A 25,604-nucleotide genomic window follows, 5' to 3' on the forward strand; every position below is an offset into this window, starting at 1 on the left:
GATTGTCTTTGTATGCACACATGTTACTCTATGGACCCCTGAGTTTTGGTATAATGAAGTTCTTCAAACTCCTGCCACTTTAAGTGTCTACTCAGTGCTGCTGAGTCAGAAAGTTCCAGCTAGGGATGGCTGACCTGTGTATTTGACCAAGTCCTCAGGGTAGTGTGCCTCAGGGCCTTAATAAATATGAAAGTAGAAAGTCACTTTCATTTACCCTAATAATTCCCAAAGTGTGCCTCTCCAGCAGGATCTGGGTCTTCATTGAACAGGAAGTTGTGTTTGTAAGAAACTCTCCAGATCCTTCTCCTGCTGGCAAAAATTCCAGTAGCCCTGGTTTAACCCTTTCCTGCTGCCCTCAGTTTTGTGGATGAGGGGTGTTGGCTCTTTCGCTCTCACTCAGGGACCTGCGCAGTGCTGAGGACTGGAAGGGTTAATGATTATCCATCCCAGGTAGCGATGAACAGGATGAGAAGTCAGATGGTCAGGGGTTTCCGGGCCTCTGTGCTTGGTCTTGTCTTCCCCTACTCTGTCTTCACAGCACTGGAGTTGTCTGCATGGAAGAGCTCAAGTTTGCTCAAGCCACAGGCTTCTGAAGAGCCACGCCCTGTGGTGAAGCAGAGCCTGAGGGTTAGTCGCCACTTGCCACCTAAGAAATCCCCTGAGAACCCAGCCACCAGGACGCCCCAGTTCCCTCTGGTGAAAGATTATGGTTCGCGCACGCGCAGAGTAGTGTTTCCCTCTGCTTTCTGTGGTTAGTCTCTGCTCCTTCTCAGTGTGGTTCATGGGAGATTCTTCTAATTAGTGCTACAGCAAAAAATCAGCTGAAATTGCCACCTTTGGGCAGATTGGTATTTGTGGCTTAATCACACCACTTCCTGTCACACTGGGAGGAAAGACTGAGAGTCAGCAGCCGCTCACCACCCCTGTGATCGCCTTAGCAGCATAGCCCAATGTTGGGCATTTAACAACCATTTTTTTTTTACCATAATTCCAATATTCAAGTACAGTCCATTAATTTTTTAAAAAATTTACTCAGCTTTAAAACATAAACTATTATAGGAAAGTTTCAATTAGTAAAGTGAACTGTGTTGATAGCCCTCACATTTCATTTCCTTTATTATTAGCATCTTATATTGGTAAGGGTTCACTTTTCATACTAGAAATGACACATTCATTAGATATTCATTAGTCTTTATGGTTCTGGGCCAGGCAGACACGCTACCCCTCCAGCCATGCCTCCATCCCTTTTTGCTCTTGTTATTTTTTTTTTTTTAGTAAGATTTTGAATTCATGCTTGAGTCAACCTGGTCTGTGATCTTCTTATGCTACCCAAATAGCTGGGATGACAGCTCTGTGTCACCATGCTAAGTTTCTTATTGGTTGAGATGAGGTCCTCAGGAACTTTTTCCCTGGGCTAGCTAGGATTAGAGATGTGAGCATCTCTAACGTCCTTTCCATCATGTTTACCTAATGTCCTTCTTTCTGTTCTTTTTAAAAATCATTTAGGACATCACATTAGAGTTAATTATCACATTGTATTTGAGCTAAAGCAAAATGTTGGTGTCGTAAGGGCCCTGGCCTCAGACTTAGGATCCTGTCTCCTGCCTTTTGCCAGCAACTAAGATATATGGAGGTGCAAATCAGTTAGCTTTCAAATAATGTAAAAGATCAGACCTTGTATCGATCTTGATGAATTTTTTTTTTTTGCCGGTTACTCAGTGAAAAAATTTTAAATGCCCTCACATATGCTAAATTCATAAATATTTGAAAATTATTCAATTAAATGATAAGATTTTTTTTTCTTGAGAGGTTTGGAGGGCTGGGGGAATGAAACTTGGCCACTTACATGTTGAGCAAGTGCTCTACCACCCAGACCATGCTCCCAGCCATTTTTAAAACAAAATGCTGCTATCTTTGGGTTGCCTCAAACTTGAAATCATCTTGACTGCATCTCTTGGTTATAAATGTGTACCACTCTACCTAGCTTAAATAATAAAAGCTTTCTTAAAAGTGATTGTTAAAAGTAGACAGACTTTAAAAATAATATATTTTATGAATTGAACTTAAAATCTCCAAGAATAGTCAGAGATTTAAAGTTATCATTTTAATAGAGTAGTGTGTGTGTATGTGTGTGTGTGCACTAGTACTAGAGTTTGAGCTCAGGACATCTTCTTGTGTGGCTAGTTCATTAGAGATGGAATCTCATGAACTTTTCCACTTGGGACAGCGTTCACCTACCACCCTCCACATCCTGAGTAGTTAGGATTAAAGGCATGAGCTACTAGCGCAAAGCATTAATTCTTAAGAAGCATAGAATTCCCCAAATAATTTTTTCTGTGCATGAAAATCATTGTCATGGAAAGCATAAATTCACATAGAACTGACCCTGGGTTTCTACTATCTTGAATCTACCCTATAAATGAATTTACTAACACGTGTTTATAGTCAAGCTCTGCCATGCTCAGGGTTATTTGCATTTTAGCATAAGATGGAATGTTTTATCCAGAAAACGAACATCTATCAGTGATAGTATGAGACTAGCATAGAAATTCAGGCATCAGTATGGGACAGAGCTCCTCAAGTCATATTGTGAGGCAAGCCCTATTAAGCAGATTCAGAAGATAGGTAAGGTCCCTTTCAAGAGCTTTCTCTCTTGGTTTATGTAGAATCATTAAAATCTGGAAGTGGCACATACTTGGTGCTTATTAATTAGATATTAAGGCTTGTGATGGAATGACTTACACATCAGATTTTAGTTAGGCTCTGATATGACTTTTGGGAAGATTACTCTGGCTAGATATGAACATTAGCAGGGAAGAGACCGAACAGGAAGTCAGTGGTAAGCCTTGATAGCTTTCTTAGCAGACGTCTAGGGTGTTAAACCAATATCCTATCCTCCTCAGCAAACAGTTACTCTCATTGTGGCAAACTGCTCTTGGCTTGTTATCGGGCGTGAATGAAGGCTGAAAGCCGGCCCACCGCACAGCTGTGACACAGGGCCTGAGCGTTCCTCCATGAGCAGGTGTGGTGTGAACCGGAGCTACCAGGCAGGAGGGGCATCTTAAGACTGCTCCCAACTGCAATCTGTGGAATTTTTTGAAAGCCTACTGGACTCCATGTTATACTTGGCCTGTCATTGTGAAAGGCAAATTGGCTGAGTCTACATGGCTAAGCCACTCCCTAGAACTCTGGAACTGGCCAGCCGGGAGACTGTGCTGCTATCCGTCATTAAACAACACTGTCCTGCAGTCTCCCACCCGCACCCCTGCCAGCCAGGGCCAAAGGACAAAAAAACCAGCTCAATAGCAGACTTTGCTCATTTTCTCCTCCCAGTCCCTTGTCAGAACACACCTTGGGTCCACTCCTGGCTGTGTGCTAGAATTGTAATTCCTATTCTCAAAACGAACACCTTGCCTGGGGGGTTTGGTGGGCCGCAGAATGAATGAACAAGGGGACCACTCTGTACATGTGTGGCCTCCCTGTCTCTTTACCAGGCCCATCAGGGTTTCCTCCATGTGTTCACGAGCAAGCGTCCAGGTGGTAGTTATGGAGGTTCTGCGTGGGTCAGCAGCGTGGCCTTCCTCTTCCTCAGGCCCATCGTGGCTGCTGCCCCTTAGAGTCAGTCATAGCAGCGACCTGTGAACACTGCATACTGGCAGACCTTGGGGCCCTGGGGGTGGGAGTGAGGGGTGGGAGGGGCAGCGGCAGGCAGTGATTTCTCCCTGGGAAGTGGCTGTGTCTACATTTGCTTTGGTTCTCAGTCCATCATGCCTCTGTGTGGCCCAGCACAGCGGGGCTTGTTTTGCACCAATTTTCACCATTCAATCCAGCTTCTGGCGAAACAACTCAAGCTTTGTTGACTTGGTTGTTAGCCTCTTGTCAGGAACACACTCAAAGTTCTTGTCTGTATGTAGGCCTTCAATCTGACTCATTTCCTGGCTGGTAGGTTAGACATACTTTTTCTTCTTCAAAGGTCACCTGAAAAAAAAAAAAAAAAACTTAGCCTTGTTGGGAAAGCATCAGGCTAAATCTTTGCTTTGCCTGAGGCTTCTTGTGTCTTAACAAGCCTTTGAGAAGGGGTTTGAGCAATAGTTTTATCTTTCACAGTTTAGGGCGTGTTATCAGTTAGCATTTCCAATCTTACAAGTCTCATCTTTTTTTCTCCTATACCTCTGCCTACAGACTTGCCATTTCTTGCCTTAGTTCACCACCTATAAAAAAAATCTTTTTACAAATAGTGCAGTAATCAAAATACATTACCTTGTTGGTTATTTCCAGTAGCGTCCATTGAAGGGACAGAAGGGACAGGCTTTTCCAGTGACTGTCAGTAATACTTTCACCAATCCTGTTGTGACAACAGGAGGGATATTTTTGAGGAGCAATTATTTGTGTGTGTGTGTGTGTGTGTGTGTGAGTGTGTGTGTGTGTGTGCACGTGCACTCCTGTTCTGGGGCTTCACTCAGAGCCTGGTTGCTGTCCCTGAGCTTTTGTGCTCAAGGCTAGTGCTCTACCACTGGAGCCACAGCTCCGCTTCTGACTTTTGGCTTTTTTAAAAAATTGAGGTAACAGTCTCATGGTCTTTCCTGCCCAGGCTGGCTTCAAACCATGGTCATCAGATCTCAGTCTCCTGAATTGCTAAAATTACAGGAGTGAGCCACTGAGGCCTAGCTGGGATGTTAACTTTTGAGTCTGAAGTAGCTGGGTCCCTACCCCATCTGTTCACCCCTATACCAATGCCAAGCTTTGATCTTAGTTATGGTAGTGCCATGCTCCGTTTGTGTATCACACAGGGCAATTACCAAGCTACTGGGAAAAGAATGCTGAGCTCCTGCTTGCTTGCTTCCTTCCTTCCTTCCTTTCTTCTTTCATTCTTTCTTCCTTCCTTCTTTCTTTCCTTCCTTCCTTCCTTCCTTCCTTCCTTTCTCTCTCTCTTTCTTTCTTTATCCTCTCTCTTTCCCTCTTTTTCTCTCTCTTTCCAAATTAGTGGGTGAAGACTTGGTATCAACTCAACAGGGAGTTTCATAAGTAAATATCTAGCTGCTAGGTCTACCTGCCAATTTCATTCATCTCTAGGTGCATGACTGCTAAGAAGTTAGAAAGTGTCATCTTAAACAAGGCAGCACCACTCAAGAAAAGGGTGAGGGTAAAATTTTGGGGAATTATCAGTAGTTTTGTGTAGGGTATGATTCCACAAATATGCCTTCAACCATGTGTATTTTGGTAAGCTTTTAGGTGGCTTCTAATTTATTGCTATTATAAACCCTCTTATATATTACATGTAATATACAAACTATGCTTTATACACAGCATATAGAACATACTATATATTTATACCTAAGCCTAAGTTACACTTGAACTTTGTAAATTTAGTAGCAGTACCCACTAAATGAGATAGAAATACATCATATTAAGGGCGCTGTATGTGCCCACCTCTCACAACTTCGCAAAATGTCATTTTATTGAGCTTTTTAGGTTTTGTGACTGTTTATTTAGTGCTGACTCGGGGCTTGAACCCAAGGCCTGGGCCTGTTTCTGAGCTTTTTTGCTCTAGACTAGTAGTCTACCAGTTAAGCCACAGTTCTACTTCTGGTGTTTTGGTGGTTAATTGGAGATAAGAGTCTCACGGTCTCTCCTGCCTGGGCTGGCTTTGAATCATGAAATTCAGATCTCAGTCTCCTGATATTACAGGCATGAGCCACTGGCTACCTAGTGTAGTTTTGCCAGTTTATTAAGTGTAAGATGTCTCATGCTATAGCTTTCATTTTTAAACTTATGCTTAGAAATTTTCTTTGTTTCTAAGATAATTTGATATCTTTTTGGAACTGCCTGTGTTGTAAATTGTTGCCATCTTTATTGTAATTTTTCTCATAATTTTTAATGAGTACTTTATAGATGTATAATAGTTTTCCAAAATAGTACTCGTATGCTCCAAATATAGTACTCCTAGAACAAGAATGGAAAACTTGCTTGGTGGCCAAATATACCTGTAAATGAAATTTTATTTGAATCTAGGCATCCTCCTATGTTCACATATTTTCAGTGGCTGCTTTTGACCTACAATGGTCAAGGTAGTTAGTTTTGAGAAATATTATATGGTTTCAAGCTGAAAATATGTACTTCCTAAGCCTCTGCTTAAAAAAAAAAAACAAAAACAACCCAGACTCACTGAAAGCAATAAAACCTTCGTGTTTAGAACTGTACTTCTGTATTTTGCAAAGGCTCCTAGGGTTTGTTTTTTAAAAATAAAGCTCACCAAAGTCTGATTGAGGCCATTTAGTTAGTCGTAGAATACAGAAAGGCACAATTTCTCACGGACTCCTTTTCACTTCTTCTGCATTTCCTCCCCATTCAACCACCCCCCAAACCAAAGCCTTAGAAGAATACAGCGGGGCTTTCCAAGTATGTCTGCAGGCTCTCCAAAACTCTGTAGAGGTTTTAAAACTTTACGATTGACCTGTTTCTTAGAAAGAGGAAAGGTTTATTTCCACTCAGAGCTTTGCAGGCCTCTGGGGCCTGTGAGGAAGCAGCACATGAGGGTAGCAGCCGGTGGCAGAGGAAGCTGCTCATGTTGCGGTGGCAAGGGAGCATGCGGAGAAAGAGAAGGGCTAGGGCCACAGACTCGCTTTCCAGGGAAACCCCTCCTATCCCAACTTCCTTTTACTAGATACCACTTCCTAGGTGTTCTAATGGCACCATGGAACTCGAGACCAAACTTTTAACACATTGGCTTCTTAGGGACATTTTAAATACAAATTATAGTAATGTTTTTGTATTAAAAATAGTTGTTTATAGTTTTCTACTTCTGACTCCTCTGTTCCTAAATTATACATATGTGTGTGTGTGTGTGTGTGTGTGTGTGTGTGTGTGTTTATATATTATATAACTTAAATCTGAGATTTCTTTGTTTGATTTTTCTGGATGACCTATGGGGGAGTAATTAAGTCTCCTACTATCATTGTGTTGGGATCGAAGTATATTTTTAAGTCCAAGAATGTTTGTTTAACAAAGTTGGATACATTGCCAATTTGCTCATAAATGTTAACAACTGTTACATTCTCTTGATGGGAAGTTACCTTTATTAATAAGAAGTGACCTTTGTCTCTTCTGACTAAATTTGATTTGAGGTCTATTTCTTTAAAAAAATTATTATTATGAAAATACTGTACAGAGGGGTTACAATTACATGGGCAAGATAATGAGTACATTTCTTATCAAGCATTGTAGCCTCCTCTGTTTCCCCTTCCCATCCCTTCCCATATCCCCTCTCCACCCCCCCCCCAGGCCAAAGTTGTAAAGTTCGTTTTTCGACATAATGACTTGTACATCTCATTGTTGCAATGGGTCCACCTGTATCCCTATTTAAATGATTTGTTTTTTCCCTTCCCCTCCACAAATTATACCAACATCAAATACAGTGAAAGCAGGGGTTAGATCGTGGGGGAGGGACATACAAAGCAACAAAAAATCACCTTATAAATATGTTAGAAACAATCACATGAAAGAAAAAACATTTGAATACTTATCTTGGGGTTCATATCACCTAACATCAACTTATCTGACCTTTTATGCTTGTTTGAGGTCTATTTTATCGGATATGAATATAACTATTCCTGCCTTCTTTCAAGGTCCATCTGATTGGAAGATCTTTTTTCAACACTTTAAGCTAATATTATCTGGTGTGATTTTTTTCTCTCTACTATTTCATGTATACATTGATCTTCTGTGTGCTGGATTACTTTGAATACTTCCATAGTACTGGTTTAATGGTATAATTTTTTGTTTTGTTTTTGCTTGTCATGATTGTTTTTGTTTGTCCTTTAGTTATGAATGACAGAGCTTTACTTAAGGTAAGTATTCTGGGGATGCTGTTTTGATAGGTTTCCCATTGCTTTCTCTCTGTTGTGACTTTCATCCTTCTTTCTTGTCTCTGTACTTAGTTGTTTGTTTTTTTTTACTATAATATGTCATGTGGAGGTAATATCTGATATGGTCTGTTGAGTGTTCTAAAAGCCTCCTGTACCTGAATAGACTTCTGTTTTCCAAGATTTGGGAAGCGTTTTATTGCTATTGCTGTTGGATAGATTTCCTATGCCTTTTATTATCACCCACCTTCATCTCTACTCATCATTTATATGTTTTGGTCTTTTCAATAGAATTCTGAAGTTCTTACAAATTCCTTTAGTATTGTGTGTGTGTGTGTGTGTGTGTGTGTGTGTGTGTGCGTGTGTTTTCCTCTGCTTTTTCTACTCTGTGTTCTATGCCTTCCAGCCCTGATATTTGACTTTCCTTGTATCAACTCTGCTACGCAGAGTTATGTTCTTCATCTTTAGGACTTCAGTGTGACGTTTTCCTCCCAAGAATTCTGTCTTTATTCAACTCACGATGTATGTCTTGCATTGATTGGGTTTTTCATTTGTTTATATGTGTCTTCTTTGATCTCTTTTAGCTGTTTAGCTATATCCTCTTTAATTGTTTGCATTTTCTTAGTATTCATTTAGCTTTTTATTTTAATACTTATGAATTCATTTCTCTATGATTTCATTGACTTATTTATAAATGTCTTCTTCTTACCAAAAGCCCTCTTCCATTTCATTGAAGGCTCTCATCGTTCCTTTGGCCTCAGGAAATGAGGTTTCCTCCAGTTCTCTAACATTCTGATCGATCATTTGTTGTGTAATTGTTGGGTTTGGAGGGATTTTATTTCCTTCCTTTCTCATGCTTCTTGTGTTTACAGTGCAGTCTGTTACTGTTGTTATTTTTAGCATTTTACTCTAGATTCAGCATGAGAGCAAAACCATGTAATGAAATGAATTTTAAAGACAAGTCCATTAGCACATGCCCATAATCTCAGCACCTGGGAGGCTGAGGCAGGAAGATCAGGAGCTTGATGCCAGCCTGTGCTATGTAAGGAGACTATCTCAGAAAGATCAGAGACTCTGTGTGTGTGTGTGTGTGTGTGTGTGTGTGTGTGCATGTGCGTGCACCAGTCCTTGAACCTGGGCCTGAGAATTCTCCTTAAGCAGTTTTGCTCAAGGCTTGGACTCTACCACTTTGAGGCACAGATCCACTTCCTGTTTTTTGGAGTTTTATTGGAGATAAGAGTCTCACAGACTTTCCTGTCTAGGCTGGTTTCAAACCACAATTCTCAGATCTCAGCCTTGAGTAGCTAAAATTAGTCTTGAGCCACTAGCATCTGGCTACAAAGACTTCCTTTAACTTTAGGCTTGTATTAATAGAGTATAGAAGAGATCTTGACCTTTTGGCTATATACTCATAGAGCCATATGACCTCTGAAGGATATCAAATGGACCTTGAGTTGCTGTTATAAAAATGTTCTCTTTATAATTCCACCTGTTTTCAGTGCAAAGAAAGATGAAAATTATACTAAATAATACAACCAAGATGAGAATCTGTAGGAAACATCAGAATTTGACTGATACTCCCTCCATTGATGTACTGAGTAGAATAACCATATACCTTTTTTATATGGCCTTCTGGTATTCAAGCTGCATTATCTGTGTCATTTGCAGAAAGAAACACTTTTCAGCAATGTTCTCAATGGTAGAACATTTCCATGTCTGTCTGGACATGAAAATCATTTAATTTTTGGTAAAAAATGTACACCACCAATGACACCTACTCATACTTTTGCTCTTTTAGTCAAGGATGTTTTTATAGAAAGTGATACAATGTCAAGTGAAAGTAAAGTAGATGGAGAACCTACTTGGTTTGTGCACTTGCAGTGAAAGTTCAGATGTTAGGTTGGTTTTCTGCACAGCAGGATTTACTTGGCTATCAACAGGGATCTGTCTCTACTGTTCCTCTTGGGTACTTTGTTCTCCACTTGTTAGTGGAGCTTGGCAGCTCCAGGCACAGTCAACGCTTGCAGTACATGGTTCCAGAGAAATCAGCAGGCTTTATTCCTCTTTCCCGAATCAGTATTAGAGAAGAACTCTGATTAACCTACCTGACTGCCCACTATTGATAGCCCTATGAATGCATGTGGTTAAGTGGGAAGACCTATTTCATAAGGATATAATCAGAGACAGGGAAAGGATAGTCAGGCCCTGTAGCTGTCATAAGAAGTCTTGGGGTTAGTAAACAAAATGAAGAATACATGTAAAAAGAGGGTGGACATCTACAAAGATGACACATACTCGACTCTAGAACCAAGCTTGGCCATGGTAGGATTAAAACAACAAGGTGAAAGTCTTTCCTGCCTTCAATATAAATTTCCAGTTGTACCTTGGCTGCAAGTAAACATGGGTCAGGGAAAAGTATTTTGTTCTAGAACAACCTTTAACAGACAAAAGCTCCAAATGCAAATATCTGACAGACCTAGCTTATTCATTTGTGAGAGTGTCTGGCAAGGATTGCTTGTTGCTGTCTGTATCTAACAGGGGATCTAAAGAAGATGGGTGCAAGCCTCCTGCTGGAAGGACCGGAATGCCATTTGGGCCAGCCCCTGCCACATCAGGCCAGTTGTGCATTGAAAAGATACAGTTTAAGTGCAAAGAGATTATAGTCTCAGCTGAATGATGTCTTTGGCACATTGTGGGCCAGATGTCTCTCTTTGGGCCACCCTATTCTGTAGAGTTTAATTCTGTGATTTGCTCTAAGTTACAATCAATCAGCAATGGGCCAAGAGTTCTGTCTTTGTTTAACACACCAAAAACAATCCTACTTTCCTTTCCAGGGTACACGATCTCAAAGGATCTAAGAAAACCTGCCAAATGATTCTGTTCTCAAAGTTCACCTATTCCTTTGGGTATATGACATAAAAGTTAAGGAAACAAAGCAGTTTGACATAAGAATCAAAGATTATAGTTTTGAAAGGCTTGTCAAGATTTCATTGGAGGTCAGTCTTGATGTTATTACATTTCGTGGGTATTTTTCCTCCTTACTTGAAAAATTGGAGCTTTATTTAGAAAACAGGTTTCTCCTTTTTGCTTGAAGTTAGTTTCATAGAAATGACTGGTATTAGCCTTAAAAGCAACTTCAATAAGTAACTTACAGGTGACTGAATATTGGCGTGGTGCTTTACACTTACAATCCGAGGTACTGAAGAAGTAGAGATAAACAGAATCACAGTTCAAGGACAGCCCAGGAAAATGTTAGTCAGACCCTATTTGAAAAACAAGGTGTGCAAGAAGCACAGGTCTCTGGTCCCAGACATTTGGGAGGCAGAAGTAGGAGGATCATAGTCTAAGGTCATTCTGAGACCTTATCTGAAAAACTCTGGAAATCAGTACAAAGGACTAAATGTCATGAATTTGCATTTAAAAACAAGCAATGGGGTTAATGTGCTAGTGTGGAGTGAGCATGACATGACATGACATCTGAGCAACAGTGAAAACAGGAAATGAACTGTGCAGAGCTAGGAAGACCATAATGACTTTGGTTGCATCCATACAGGACAACCATTGGAATTCTAAGATTTATGTTCAAAGGCTTGGCCTGGGCACTCTGCTGAGACCAGAGCAAGGCAAGCAGAGTGAGGTGGTAGCCATCATTATCTAGAGGCGACAAGATGGTGGCCTGAAATAGAGTGGTTGCAAAAAGTATCCTATTTTGAAGTGATCCAACACAACTTCTTGATGCACTGAATATAGAGTGAGAGGGGACAATGATGGCTCTATGGCTTTTAGCCTGACAACTATAAGAGTGGATTCCCATGTGATCACAGTGCATGCTCAGTGAATGCCTGGAGCCCTTCCACTCCTTGGCTGGAGCTAAGGATGGGCTTAAAATGTCTAGGTAGTATTTCATCTGACAGACTTAATCCCTGTGTCTTTTTTAAAGAGTGGAGATAACAAATATTTCAGAATATAAAGCAAAACATGGCAAGATTTATTGAGATAAATGACAGGGTGTTCTTAGCATGATGAAGAATGTGACAAACATCGTTTCCTATGAGACATTTTATATTTGCTATGCATACCAAAGTGCTCAAGCATGAAGACAAAACCAAAGCTAACAAACTAAAAGCCCAAACTGATGCTACCTAATAACTTTCATGAGGCAACTGTAACCATTTCTTTTATCATCGGGCTTTAGAACTGCCCTATTTCATACACTTAAATGCTGTTGGCACATACAGTCCCTATTCCTCACCCATCCCATGGATTTCACTGCCCTCCCCATGCTCTTTGCTTATCATCCGCCCTGCAAAGAACAAAAATCAAAAAGATCACAAATAAAAGAAGAGGGGCTGGGAAGGTGGCTCAGTGGTAGAGCGCTTGCCTTGCATGCTCGAGGCCCTGGGTTCGATTCCTCAGCACCACATAAGAAAAATAAAGCTGTGGCTCAAGTGGTAGAGTGCTAGCCTTGAGCTGAAGAGCTGAGGGACAGCGCCCAGGCCCAGAGTTCAGGCCCCACGACCGGACCCCCCAAAAAAAATTCAATTCAATTCACAAATAAAAGAAGAAAAGAAGCTAAAATTCCAAAGCAGAGACAATAATCTCTCAGATTGTAATGCTACTTTATAAAAAGAACCTTGGCATTTTTATTAAAATCCATTCATCATAGATTCTTCCTCTATATTTTCCCATTTTATCACAGTAAATATTGTTAGAGATGTCACATTCAGAAATGCAGTTCTGCATTTCATAGAGCACTTTTATTCTTTGCCTCGGCTTTCAGTTCTAATTAATGAGCAGTGTTGTTCAAATTTAGTTTGCAAGTGAAATATACAGAAAGACTGAATATACAAAGAGGTCCCTGACAGTCTTAGTGAACATGGTTTTAAGAAAATGGAAACAATTTTCGGTGAGATTCTATAAGCAGGATCATTAGATTTGTGACGTGCTTCGACTTGCATGTGGCAGAAATCTCCAAACCCATCAGGGAATTTTCACACACTGCTCATCACTTCTCGGGCTGCTTCTGCCTAACATGGGCTGATAGATTTCCGCCACTACGCAGTAGCCAGAGTGAGGTGTGAGAGCCCCAATTGCAACAACTCTTCCAGCTCCTTCGTAGATGTTTTGCTCCTGCATCTAAGGGAGAAAAAGTGAGTGATAAATGATTTCCAGTGAGTCACTGATATATTTTGGTGTTGTGAAAATCATTGAGTTTTACAAGGTTATGGTAGTAGCTGGGTGTCAGGATTCCTTCCTAGACACATCCCTTTTTCTAGAGACTTGGGATGTAATCTGGAATGGGACATGTCAAGTGGCCAAGTAAGAACTACTGAGGGCTGCTGATTGACTGACCCTATTGATCAGAGTCTCTTTTTCAGGGATTTCAATTGTACAGTAAGGAGAAAGGCGCTGACTCTCAGAGATAACTATAGATGACAGCAGAGACAGAAAGTCAGCGATAGAGCAGGATCCTGTAGCACTCCCTTCCCATTTCCTTTCGCTTTTGTACAAAGCCTGGCAGCACTTGGTTTCTTGTTTCTGGTTGCCCCTGAGTTTGCTGGATATCTCCAAATAAAACTTCTCTTTCATTTCTTTTGAATTTGAATTCATTTCAGTGCAGGTTGTGTTCCTTCTAACCAAAGGGATCCTATCTCAAATGGATATATGAAAGGAACATTCAATTCACTAAGCTCAGAGAAAGGCACTGATGGTCAATAAATAGTAAATTGCCTTAGCAAAATTGTTATATAGAATATACTGATTCAGGGCTGGGAAGGTGGCTCAGTGGTAGAGCGCTTGCCTTGCATGCTCGAGGCCCTGGCTTCGATTCCTCAGCACCACATAAGCAAAAAGAAAAAAGCCGGAAGTGGTGCTGTGGCTCAAGTGGTAGAGCGCTAGCCTTGAGCTGAAGAGCTGAAGGACAGTGCCCCGGCCCAGAGTTCAAGCCCCACGACCGGACCAAAAATAAATAAATAGAATATACTGATTCAACAGTTACTAAATTAAAATGTTGAAATTTGTAACTGCCTATCCTTCAATATGCAGGAAAGAGAGTGTAATAAAATTAAATTTAAAGAAAAAGAGAGTGTGTAGACAAGCTGAGTGATTGAAAGGGCAAATATGGATACTCACAACACATACACACATTCACACATATATAATACATTCACATATAAATTCTAATGGTGATAAACTGTTTACCACTGATGTCAAAAGAGAAAAAGAAGGAAAATGGAAAGGAAGAGGCGGAAGAGTAGCAAAAGAGAAGATGCATAACATGGTCAATATGTTGGCTTAAGACAAAACAAAGTCTATAGTACCAACATTCAGGGGGGCTGAGGTATTTCTGGAGTTCAAAGCCAGCCTGACCTACATAGTAAGACGCTGACTCAACAAACAAGCAAACGAACAACCCCCTGCCCCCCAAAGCGTGAAAAACACCAAGTCAATTACAGGCAATAGTACTAATCTCTATTCCTCTGAACTTACTTTTTGTAGTGAATTGTTGATTAAAAAAACTCTGTATACTAAGTCATAGTAATTTTCCACAGTTACATTTGTTCCTTTTTGGTGTCTATATGGCAAATCGGGGGCATGCAGAATTATCAACAAAGATCTGTTATGTTGGGTTACATTCACCACTGGAGGGCCTATATTTGCTGGGGAAACAATAAAAATTGTTAATGAATGACTCGAAAAACATTGAGATAGTTAACATGGACACAATATTACCATGACCAATGATTATATTCAGAAATCAAAGCAAGTTAGGCAAATGTCCTCAGGATAACTGGGCTTTACTGTGTTTATCCTGTTTGTCTTAAGTGTTTAGAAGAGAAAGGCTTTCCACACTCCCATCCAGACTAATTTGGAACTGAAAGTTCAGCTCTATCAGTGTTTTGTCCATGTTCATAGAAGAAAGAATTTCCCTTTGTTTACACTTTTCACCTCTAAAGGAGCTGGTATTTAATCCTTATGGTGCTTTTCATGCTCCAAATTCTTATGACCCTCTTGTCTACCAGCTATAAACAAGGAGAATGAGTCCTAGCTCAGTTTTGCATAGTAGTATGATGTGCCATTGATTCCCTCTTTGATAAAAAAGCATACTTTGAACATTCTTATCATGTACTCAACACTCCACCCTTGATCCTTCTATTTTTCAGTGCTGGAGATTATCTCCAGCAATGAAAAATAGAAGGATCAACATTGACTTCCCCTAAACCAGATTTTCTTGTATGTGACTGTGTTTCTACTTCCTTCATTTGGCGCAATTATACATTCTTGTGCATTTTTTCTGATTAAAATATTCATATTTATGCTGAGAACTATTTTTCCATATGGTCCAAGCTATGATTAATGACAAAAAATTTTATACTCATGATCATAGTTATCTTGTTCTTTGAATGTATCAATCCATGTTCATGGGTTTCAACAGGCCGATGGTATAGTTAAATAACAGAGCTATTGCCCTTTTGTGAAAAAGTGTATATTTCAGTCATTGGCCTAGAAGTGTCAGTGAGTTGAGTAGTTGACATCTTCAGGCCTCTTGGTCTGTGATCTGTGATGTTGGAGTTTGCAACAGGATGGTCATTCTTCATCATTCACTGGATTCTAATTATGTTCCAAGGCCAAATAAATTACTTTACTCACTGATTTTTTCTTCAATGCTGGAAAAAAAAATCCCCAAACAGGACTCTTGATTGAACTCAGTCTTCTGTATGAAGGTGGGTACTCTGCCACTGAGCTACATCTCCAACCTCTCTTTTAAACATTCTCTTCCCATAAATACATCAATCTACTGATTTCTTCTAACTTCTTAATTATTCCCTACACATCCCTGTTCCTTCACAAAATTACCCATCTCAAGCATCTTTTGGTGAAGTTCCCTTACTAGCTTGTCTTACAAAACAGTTTTTCTCATTCAATGCTCTCTTCCTAGACACTATAATCTAGAGCAGGTTGTGCAAATGAGTCACAGATAGATTTGTGTCTTTAACAGAGACCTTACCTTTAAGTCTTTTAACTCTCTATAGACATTACCCTTGGATACTTCAAAGCATCTTAAACTCAATGCCTCCAAAATTGAATTCATTCTTCTTGATTATTGTGCATTCCACCAGACTAGCCTTTTCCCATAAAACCCCATCACAAACAACCACAATCTAGTTAGGCAAAAAAGATTGCCTTTGGAATTTTTCCTTCCTTACCAGTATATTCAAACTGTCACCAAATCCTGCCAATTTTTTTCTGCTAAATGTCCCTCTAATGGTATACTTATTTTCTATAGTTCTTCTAGTTATCCCATTTAAAATTATACTTTGCTCAGAGTGTTTGCTTAGGATGTACAAGGTGGGTTTAACTCTGAGTATCGATAAAGGCGTTGTTTACAAATACATTTTTGTTTTCTAGAGGAAGTCACAACCCCTAATGGAGAATCTGATACCAGGCTTGCTTTTTGAGTCCCACCATATCTACTCCATTATACATGCCCTACTTCTCTCACATTTGCTCTGCCTCCTCCTGCCAGAGCGCCTTTACAAATGCTCTCCTCTGTCCTCTGTGAACCTTATTCATCTTCAGATATCAACTCAAGTGTCCCTTTCTTGGGAAGTTTTCTCCTGACATCTCTGGCCACATCCCTCTGTTTAGGAATTCACAGAAGCATGAGTCTTCTTTCTTTTGTATCACTAGACATACTATCATTTAGGATGCATGATTATTTTAAATATATCTGTCTTTCCTATTAAACAGAATGTTCTAGAAAGAAGGAGGCTATTGTGCTTGCCAAGCTGCCTCAGGATCCAGTTAAATGCCTGGATCAAAGTAAGTACTTCATAACTAATTCCCAAATGAATAAAGAGAAAAGATGATTCTGACTGTAGCCGATCACACCAGAATATCAGATCTATTCCAAAACAGGTCACATTTATTTTTAGTCCAAGAAATTCTGGCATCAGATAATGTTGAAATCTTACTGAGCATCAAATACTACTTTAACTTTCCTTTTTCTGTTTAAAAAAAATGTTGTCTCTAGATAGACTCCAGAAAGCAGAACTTCTAAATGAAGGACTACGCCCTGCTACTCACAAGAGATGCTGGCTGAGCAATGCATACCAGTGGCTCGTTCGTCTGCACCTTAGGCTTTTGCAACAGCTTGTTCTCAAATCTGATTTTTTCAAAACAGGTTTTTTACAGAGCCTCAGAGGCTGTGGGGGGACAAGGACAAGCTGAAGTTTGAGGAGAAGGTTGACTGGGCATGGCTCCTCACAATTGCTTGGGAAAGAGTAGTTCTAGCTTTTAACTGTTTTATTGACGGATTTCTTACTCATTTACCTGTGAAACCCTGGCATAAGAAGGCTTTTCTTTTCTTATGCTAGTAATGGGTATTGAACTCAGGTCCTGGCACTAGCCTTAATTCTTTTGCTCAAAGCTACCACTCTACCACTTGAACCATAGCTTCCCTTCTGGTTTTTTGGTGGTTAACTGAAGAGAACAATGTGTAGTGCTGCTAAGCTGTAGACCAGGTGTAATGCATGCTTTTACAACTTATATTTTCCATTCTTTGGGATATAACCCCATCAGCATGGATTTCGTGGAAAGAAAACTGGTATTGAGCCCCTTATATAATGCCCTGCTCCAGAGGCACTTGCGTGCTATCTGGCCATAAGCTTTTGTTTTGTATTGAGTTCCCCTCAAATCAGGAAGGGGTAAAACATTAGAATGAAAACTTCTATCTTACTAGGTGAACTTTGCTGTTTTACTATTTTATCAGTAGATTCCTCCCCATTTACAACCCACCCATAGATGCAGCGAATACATTATCCATGAGCATACCCCCACAGTACATTGCTTATGACAAAGAAACTATTATTCTGGAAGAAGTAAAGTCTCACACTCACCAAATGATCTTACCTTACCATATATCCCATTACCCAATAATTGGTCTTTAGAAGAAGGTGAAAAGGATATTGAAAACTCAAATAGACATGTCTTGTGAGGTGGCATATGAAATATTATATGCTGTGAGCCTGTCAACAGCATAGTTTCATAGAATACACTGGATTCAAAACTGGAGGTGAGAAGGTCAAGTCTCGGTATTACACATAGTGAAAAACCAATCTTTTTTTTTTCTATTTGCTTGACTTTTAGTTCTTCTGGTTTATAACTAAAATAATTTCAAAGGAAATTATTAGGTGGCTGCCACTAATCATTTAGAGTTCCTTGTGCCATTTAACCAACAAAGAGAAAATGAAGTTGTCAAAGATAATTAGTTCTGATTATTTAATGGGGAAATAGAGCTGTTATAAATATAGTAGGGTCAGAGAGAAGGATGTTTTGTTTAGTATTCTCTAGAATGCCTCTGAGAACTTCCATATTCAGAAGTAAAATGAACGTAATATTATGTCAAGCCAATACCAGAAAGACTGAAAGTACTAATAAACAAAGAGCTGAGAAGCTGGACGAAAAATAAAAGTGATGGTTGAAGTGGGGGTCTGGCATCTCATACCTGTAATCCTAGCTACTTAGGAGGCTGAGCTCTGAGGACCAAGGTTCAAAGCTAGCCTGGGCAGGAAAATCTGTTACATTCTCATCTCCAATTAAGCACCAAAGTAGTCAGAAGTAGAGTTGTGGCTCATGTGATAGAGTGCTAGTTTTGAGGGAAAAAATTAAGCTCAGAGACAGTGCTCAGGCCCTGAGTTCAAGCCTCAGTACTTTTTTTCTCTTCTTTTCTCTTGATTTTTTATACAAGGTCTGTTAGTAATGTTTAATTTTGTAACTTAGATCTTAATGACAATATATTATTTTGTGAACATGACTAAACTAGAATACAAAAGATATTAAAGGTAGATATGAGAGATTTTGGTGTCTCCTTTTGAAGATGACACTAAAAGACCTCATTTCCTCAATAGAAAATCCTTATAATGTGAGTTTTTAGGAACTTAGTATCTCATATTTTGGAGAAAGATAGGGCAATATGACTCTTGCTCTTGTGAAAAATACCTTGTTCAGAAGTAACAATCTGTCACATTTCAGAGTAAAGGCTCTATAGTCAGAAAATAATTTCAGTACCAACTCAGGGAGAACAAACCTTGAAACTGAGCAATGGCCAAACCTCTACAATTGATTTTTCTAGGCTGTCAAATGAGGATATCAAAAGCTACCCCCAGAGAATTCTGCCATGTGATAGCACCATGTGGTCCTCAGTACAGCATGGTGCCTGGAAACTGACCCAGCTGCTTAGGCTGTTCAGGGGCCAGAAGCAAAGCACCTCCCAGCACTCACTTGCCCACCAAGGAGTGAAGCGGCGTGTGATGGTCCATCCGGAGTAGCTCCCAGCTGAGGCCATCATCACCCTCCCGTAATAAGGCTCCTGCAGATCCGACGTTTCATTAGTGAGGTCACAAAAGAGTTCTTGTATCCCCCAACACTCCTCTTTGTTCTTCCATTCTTTCTGTCCATACCTGAAGAAGGGCAAAAGACAAAGACCTGAGTTTCTTTTCTGAATAAAGGAATCTAGTTCTTTCACAGTGGTGTTATATTTTTCAGTGTGCTGGATCTGAGGCTTGATCTTAAAAGGCCTTATGCTCTACCACTTGATCCACAGCTCCACGTCTGACTTTTTGCTGCTTAATTGCAGATGAGAATCTCATGGACTTTCTGACTGACCTGGTTTCCAGCCAGGAGCTCTTAGCCACCTGAGTAGCTAGCATTACAGGTATGAGTCACCATATATTGGCTTAGAGTATTACTGTTGTTTTTTGTTATTTGGTCCTAGGACTTGAACTCTGAGCCTGGGTGCTGTCCCTCAGCTTTTCAGCCCCAAATTAGTGCTCTACCACTTGAACCACTTTTGGTTCCAGTTTTGGCTTTTTTGGTGGTTAACTAAAGATAAGAGTCTCATGGGCCTTTCTGTTCAGGACTGGCCTTGAGTCATCATCCTTAGATCTCGGCCTCCTGAGTAGCTAGGATTATAGGCATAAGCCACTGGTGCCTGATTCAGATTGAAACCTGTTCTCTGATATCAGTACTCTGTATGATTACCCTGAAGAGGATTTGGAATTTTCCTTCTTAGTAACCAAAGTGTTAGCTTGCTAAAAGATAAATTGAACCTTGAGATCTATATCATTAACCTCAGGGGTTTTATTTATTTATTTGTTTTGGTACCTAGCCAACTAAGCTTCTTCAGGTAAACAAACCAACATCTGTGTTTAAGTACTCATCTTCCACATCCTTACTGCTTCAGAGGTTCCAACTCTGAGAGTTTACTTCTCATTAGCTCACTATTGAATAGTAAGTTGCTTCTGAGAAGTTTCTATCACTTGCCATCTCAAGTGATGTTTACTGAGCACAGAGGGCTTGTCTTTTTTATTGAAAATTGATCAGAGGTTGTGGTGAGAGTGCTGTAGGACGTCCTGTGACTGGGGCAGGGAGAGAGGGTGAGAAACCACTGCACGAAGGCCGAGAGGCAAACGATGAGACAGATAGACTCAGCCTCAAGCCAGGTGATAATGCCACAGCCAAAGGGAAGATTCAGACTTGAGTTCCTCATAGTCACGGATCAAAACAAATGCAGTCACATCCTGGCGGAGAGCAGCACAGGAAGAAGAGGCTGGGGCAAAGGCTCTCCTGGCAGGCCCTGCAATCTCACTTTCTAGCCATATCATGAGGAATGCTGGGCTACACTCTTCAGGCTGTGTAGTGACAATTTGAAGACCTGAGGATTAAAACAGAGCCAACAACAACACAGTTGGATGATTCTTGAATGTTGTTTCTTGCTGAGATATTGGCATTGCAGGCTGATCCTAGTTATAATGACAGAGTTCCCATTTTTGATGAGACCTCATTTTTGTTGTATTTGTTGTAAAGGTATGGATGTTAACATTGAATCACAGGAACTGGATACAACCAAATGGAAGTTTTCAGAATTATTGTTTTGTATTGCATTGTAGCTGGGTGCTGGTGGCTCATGCCTGTAATCCTAGCTACTCAGGAAGCTGAGATCTAAGGATCCTGGTTTGAACTCAGTCCAGGCAGGAAAATCTGTGAAACTCTTATCTCCAATTAACTGTAAAAAACTGGAAGTGGAGCTGTGGCTCAAAATGCTAGCTTTGAGCAAAAGAGCTCCGGGACAGTGCCCATGGCTGAGTTCAAGCCCCACAATGGACACTAACACATGCACACACACACACACACACACACACACACACACACACACACACACACACACACACACAAATCTGCATTGTGCTGTTGAGGAATGGACTCAGGATCTGAAATTTATATAAGAAGAACTCAAAATTCAAAATTCTTCCATGGTTCTTTAAAGTTTAATCTTCATTAGCTTGTGCTAAAAGGGTTCTTAATACACTTTTTATTGTCGTCACCAACAGGTCTAGTTTGGACCCATGTATACTGCCTAAGGGAATGTTTACAGTGAGAATCAGTCTCTATTTCTTATATGCTGGAAGCATCCTCATAGCTTTACAAATCAGTTTGTGCGATGAAGAATCTTTTATTATAAAGATTTGTATGTTTTATAACTGGCAAACCAAATATACAGAGAAATGCAGGAGCCATTAAAGACCAACTTTCTGGGGATGTTCCTTCTGAGATTATTATAGGAAACTCTAATTGAGGAGTTATTTCAGGTTAGAGAGACATGGATACATTCATGGAATAAAACTTGTTATTTTGGCTCACATCAGTATCTTATTTTCTGAAATTCTAAGACATTTAGAAAACTGTAATACTTTTTGTGTCATGTTCAGCCAACAACAAACAGCCAGGAGGAGAGCCTCAAAAAATTTAAAAAGAAAATGAAAAAGCCTTAAGGGATGTTGATGAATGGGAGTGTCTGTTATTTTCAAATCAGAACAGTCAGTTGTTTCTAAGCCCTGACTGAAGAAAGGAATAGATTGTATCTGAAGTTTGGCGAGGATCCCTTAAGTTTGCCGATTCTGTGAAAAGAGCATGTAGCATCGTGTCCCACTTCATGATTGTGCTCACAGGAGTCGTTCATATTTGAAAAGAACTTTCTAGAAAGTAATTCTCACTCTAAAACATTGACTTTTAGATTAAAACTGTATCTTTACACATTCATTTTTATGTTTGCCACAAATCCATTTCAATCAATAAACAGTGTCACTCTAATTGGAAATCTACTATGTGCCAAACAATTCATTTGGAAAGTATATAACGGGAGCCCACCATGTTCTGGGCACCTGCTGTGCAAAGGTCTCAGGGCTGAGTTCCCGAGGTCTCCTATGTCTCCTGTCTAGATTGCACCTCGTGTCTTCCAGCAGGAAGCCTTCAAACAAGAAAGTCCCTCTGTCCCTATTGCTTCTTCCCAGCTTGAATGAACTCCCTTGGAAAAAGCCCAGACCCAACAGTCTAGTGCATTCCAGGACATGTTATCCCTGAGGGCTTCTCTGTTGGCCAGAGGAAGCTCATATTACTTACATTTTGTACTGCACAAAATAAATACTGTCATTGTTGGAAGAGGCCCTCCCTGGCTGCCAGTGCAAAACGTTGTGAAAATTTCGGGACTGAAATTGAACCCTCTGAGGCTTCAGAGATTCATGGGCTGGCTGAGCTTCTGAAAGAAGAAGAGGAGAAACAAAACATTGAGCGTTATCATCAGCAGGATTGTTATTGGCAGTACTTTTTAATGAAAGTCCTACATCAAGATCCCTGGAGCCGTTGCTGTAAGGCTCAGAAATTGCGTTCTGGGAAGAGCTCAGAAATTGTCTCTTTCTTTTTCTTATTTTCTTTTTTTGGACTAATGTAAAACTTTTGATGCACAACAAACTTCCTGCCTTCCTCCCTTCCTCCCTTCCTCACTTCCTTTTATCTTTCTTTCCTTCCGTCCTCTCTTCCTTTTTTCCTCCCGTCCTCTCTTCCTTTTTTCCTCTTTCTTGTTCTTTTTGGCAATCCTGGGACTTTTAAGCACTTTACCCCTTAATAGAGGAGGACTGACTTTGTAGAAAACCCAAAGCTCTATACCTTTTAGCTTTGGCTTTGAAGATAGAGCCTCCTGCTTTTGTCCAGGCCAGCCTCAGACCACAATGCTCCTGTCTCTGCCTCCCCAATTGCTGGGATTATGATTGCCAGCCATGGTGCCCATCTCTTCTTCTCTTATTTTATCTAACCATCTCACTGTTACCACCCACAATAACAACTCTGTACCAGAAACCAAGGGACTTTTATCTCTATTCACATCAAATTTCTCATCTCTTCCATGAGAGAATTATTACTATAATCTTTTATAGACTAAAGACTAAGTTTTAGAAACGTGAAGGGACTTGCTCAACAGCAAGTGGTAGAGTGGATTTTTCTGACTGACCAAAGGAAACCAAGAGCAAAGTCTCAGGAGAGAGGAACTTATAGAAGAAGCAGCACATCAGAGGTTGAGAAAATTCTTTCTCTTCTTCTTCCTTTGAGCACAGAACATTGACCAGATGTGGACATTCAACATACAACAGGCTATGTTCCATTTATGCAGTTCCTACACCCACTAAATAAGGTAAATATTCTTACTACTTTATTTTCCAATGGAGGTTATGGACCTAGAAGATGTACGCCATAATTTTTTTAGTAGCATTTAAATTCCTTCTAAATGAGTTCTTGCTGTTAGCAAGGGCCAGAGACACAGTCTACTCCTCTTTTCAGATGGCTGGAAGATGGTAGCTTGGGTTGTTTTATGTATAGTCATGGGAAAAGTATATGGCCACAGGCATTTGTTTAAGCCACTTACATTGAGAGGGCCTGTCTGTTGCCTTGGGAGTTCAGCACCCTGAATGAAAGGTGTGCTGTGGTGCTAAGGTGTTCTGCACACATGCTGAGGTCTGTAAACATCAACAGTGAGCTCTCCCGAGTTGTTTATGGTCCCTAGTCTGTGCCAGGCACTGCTCTAAAAACTTGGTGTGTACATTAACTCACTGAACTTTCACAGTGGCCCACGTTCACCGTCCCACAGAGGAGGAAATAGAAGCACAGTGTGTTAAGGAACATGTTAGTGGATGGCAGATGTAAAATCTAGACCCTGTTTCACCTAACCATTATGCAACAGCGCCCCTTCAAGGTAAGAGCAGTTCTGAAGACAGACAAGGAAATGTGCGTAGAGTTAACCTGTGTGAAGATCTCTGCACCTGTGTAGCTGGCAGGCACTCATTAGGTACTGGCATGGTTCTTGAGGCTGCAGAAGGAAACTGACCCCTTGTTGGCACTGTTTAGCAATCAAAATAAGATGGAATCTTTACAAAGCCTAGAAAAACAGCATAAGTGTTTCTAATAGCCTCATGATTCTACTCAGGCAGAGCTGGGCAATGGAAAGGAGTTGAAGCACTTACCTCCTCCACTGGTCAGGAAGGCCCCGATGAGGAAGCCTAGAAAGCAATGTTTAGGCTCCATGGTTGCAGGTGGACTGCTGGCCAGCCAGTGTTCCCTTCGATGAGGGAGACAGCTCAAAAGAAGGAACTGTACACGTTGACCAACCTCTTTTTAGGCTTAGCCAATGAAAATGTTTTCTTGAAGCTGTTTTTTGCCATTTATAAGTCATGGAAATATATATAAGCCTGGAACATTTTTTGGTGGCGGTGTTTTTTTTTTCCTAGGGCTTTGTGAACAGACCCCCACGGGCAGGGAAGAACCCAAGTTTTGCAAGCGGCATGTGGGTGAGTGACAGCATCAGCCGCTCACCTGCCGGAAGGGCTTTAGGAAGCAGGATGTGAGTGTGACTTTGAGTGCTGGGCTTGGCCAGGACAGCTTGCAGCATCACAGGCTATCTTGTTAGAAGATGAGGAGTCTCTCATAGATCCTTTCTTTTCCTCCCTTTTTTGGGGAGCTCCCTAGTTAACCTCCCTTGGGCCCTCCGGCACCCTCAAACTCTCCACAGGCTTTTTCCTCTCTATGGGGCCTTGGATCCCATTCAACGAATACCTCCTCCTCTTTCTCCATCCCAACCCCTAGTTTCAGGCAACTTTGACAAGACATCTGTTAAAGCAAACAATGCCTTAGACCAGGCAGGTAGGGGACCAGGGGGTTGAGATACATTAAATCATTTTTAATATCTCCCTTGAAATCAGATTGATAGAAGTCATCTTTTCTTTCACCAGGATTTATTAAATTGTTTCATAAAGCTTTTTTTCCCGTATGTTTTAAGAGACACTAAGAGTATGCATTAAGGCATCATAGCTATTTTTTAAAGAGGCTCTCGAAGTCAAAAGAGGAAAGGGTTCCTGACTTCATGTTTTGTTTCTTATGCAGTTGATCCTGTTCATGGTTTTCCGTAAAGCAGCCTCTTATGTGAAGAATAATGATGGCAGCTGAACAGTAGTATTCATTCATTCATTCATTCGTTCACATTCAACAAGCTTGGGTTGCTCTGCCATAAACTAGGCACTGTTCTGAACAGCAACTGAGATTCCTGAGTGAGTGGGGATGTAGACAATAGAAGGTAAGGCAGGGTGTGGCCTCGCTTCACCTCCCCTTTGTCTCTTTCCTTCCTTAAATGAGAGACACAAAGCTTCAGAAGGCAGCTAGAATGCCACTTCATCACTTGTCCTCCACCACAAAGACTGGCTGAGACTGGAACTCTGGGAGGCTGGGGGTAAGGGGAATGTGGAAGAGGTACAAGGAAAAGATGCACAATGCTGACGCACAGGAGATGTCTGCACAGAGAGGGAAGAATGACCTTCCGCAGGGGAGAAGTTATTCAGGGAGGTGGATACTCTCCTCCATTCC

At 40.6% G+C, this 25,604-nt stretch overlaps 1 protein-coding gene across 1 annotated transcript; it reads right to left on the reverse strand.

Annotated features, from left to right (window-relative positions):
* Positions 1-12,478: 12,478 nt before the first annotated feature.
* Positions 12,479-24,285, reverse strand: Il22ra2 (interleukin 22 receptor, alpha 2). Its single transcript, XM_013026824.1, has 5 exons — positions 24,212-24,285; positions 22,323-22,458; positions 19,146-19,324; positions 14,352-14,521; positions 12,479-12,998 (listed from the first exon to the last, which is right to left on the reverse strand). The coding sequence occupies exons 1-5, from the start codon at positions 24,270-24,272 to the stop codon at positions 12,843-12,845; spliced, it is 702 nt and encodes a 233-aa protein (XP_012882278.1). The 5' UTR covers positions 24,273-24,285; the 3' UTR covers positions 12,479-12,842.
* Positions 24,286-25,604: the final 1,319 nt, after the last annotated feature.

The sequence above is a fragment of the Dipodomys ordii genome, unplaced genomic scaffold, assembly GCF_000151885.1.
Source record: "Dipodomys ordii isolate 6190 unplaced genomic scaffold, Dord_2.0 Scaffold97, whole genome shotgun sequence".
Classification (NCBI taxonomy): Eukaryota; Metazoa; Chordata; class Mammalia; order Rodentia; family Heteromyidae; genus Dipodomys; species Dipodomys ordii.

Coding starts and splice junctions, on each gene's coding strand:
- Il22ra2 (XM_013026824.1), bottom strand. CDS start 24,272: ATGGAGCCTAAACATTGCTTTCTAGGCTTCCTCATCGGGGCCTTCCTG. Junction 19,325..22,322: donor TATTTTGTGCAGTACAAAAT/GTAAGTAATATG, acceptor GCCCTTCTTCAG/GTATGGACAGAAAGAATGGA. Junction 12,999..14,351: donor TCAACAATTCACTACAAAAA/GTAAGTTCAGAG, acceptor TTTCTCCCTTAG/ATGCAGGAGCAAAACATCTA.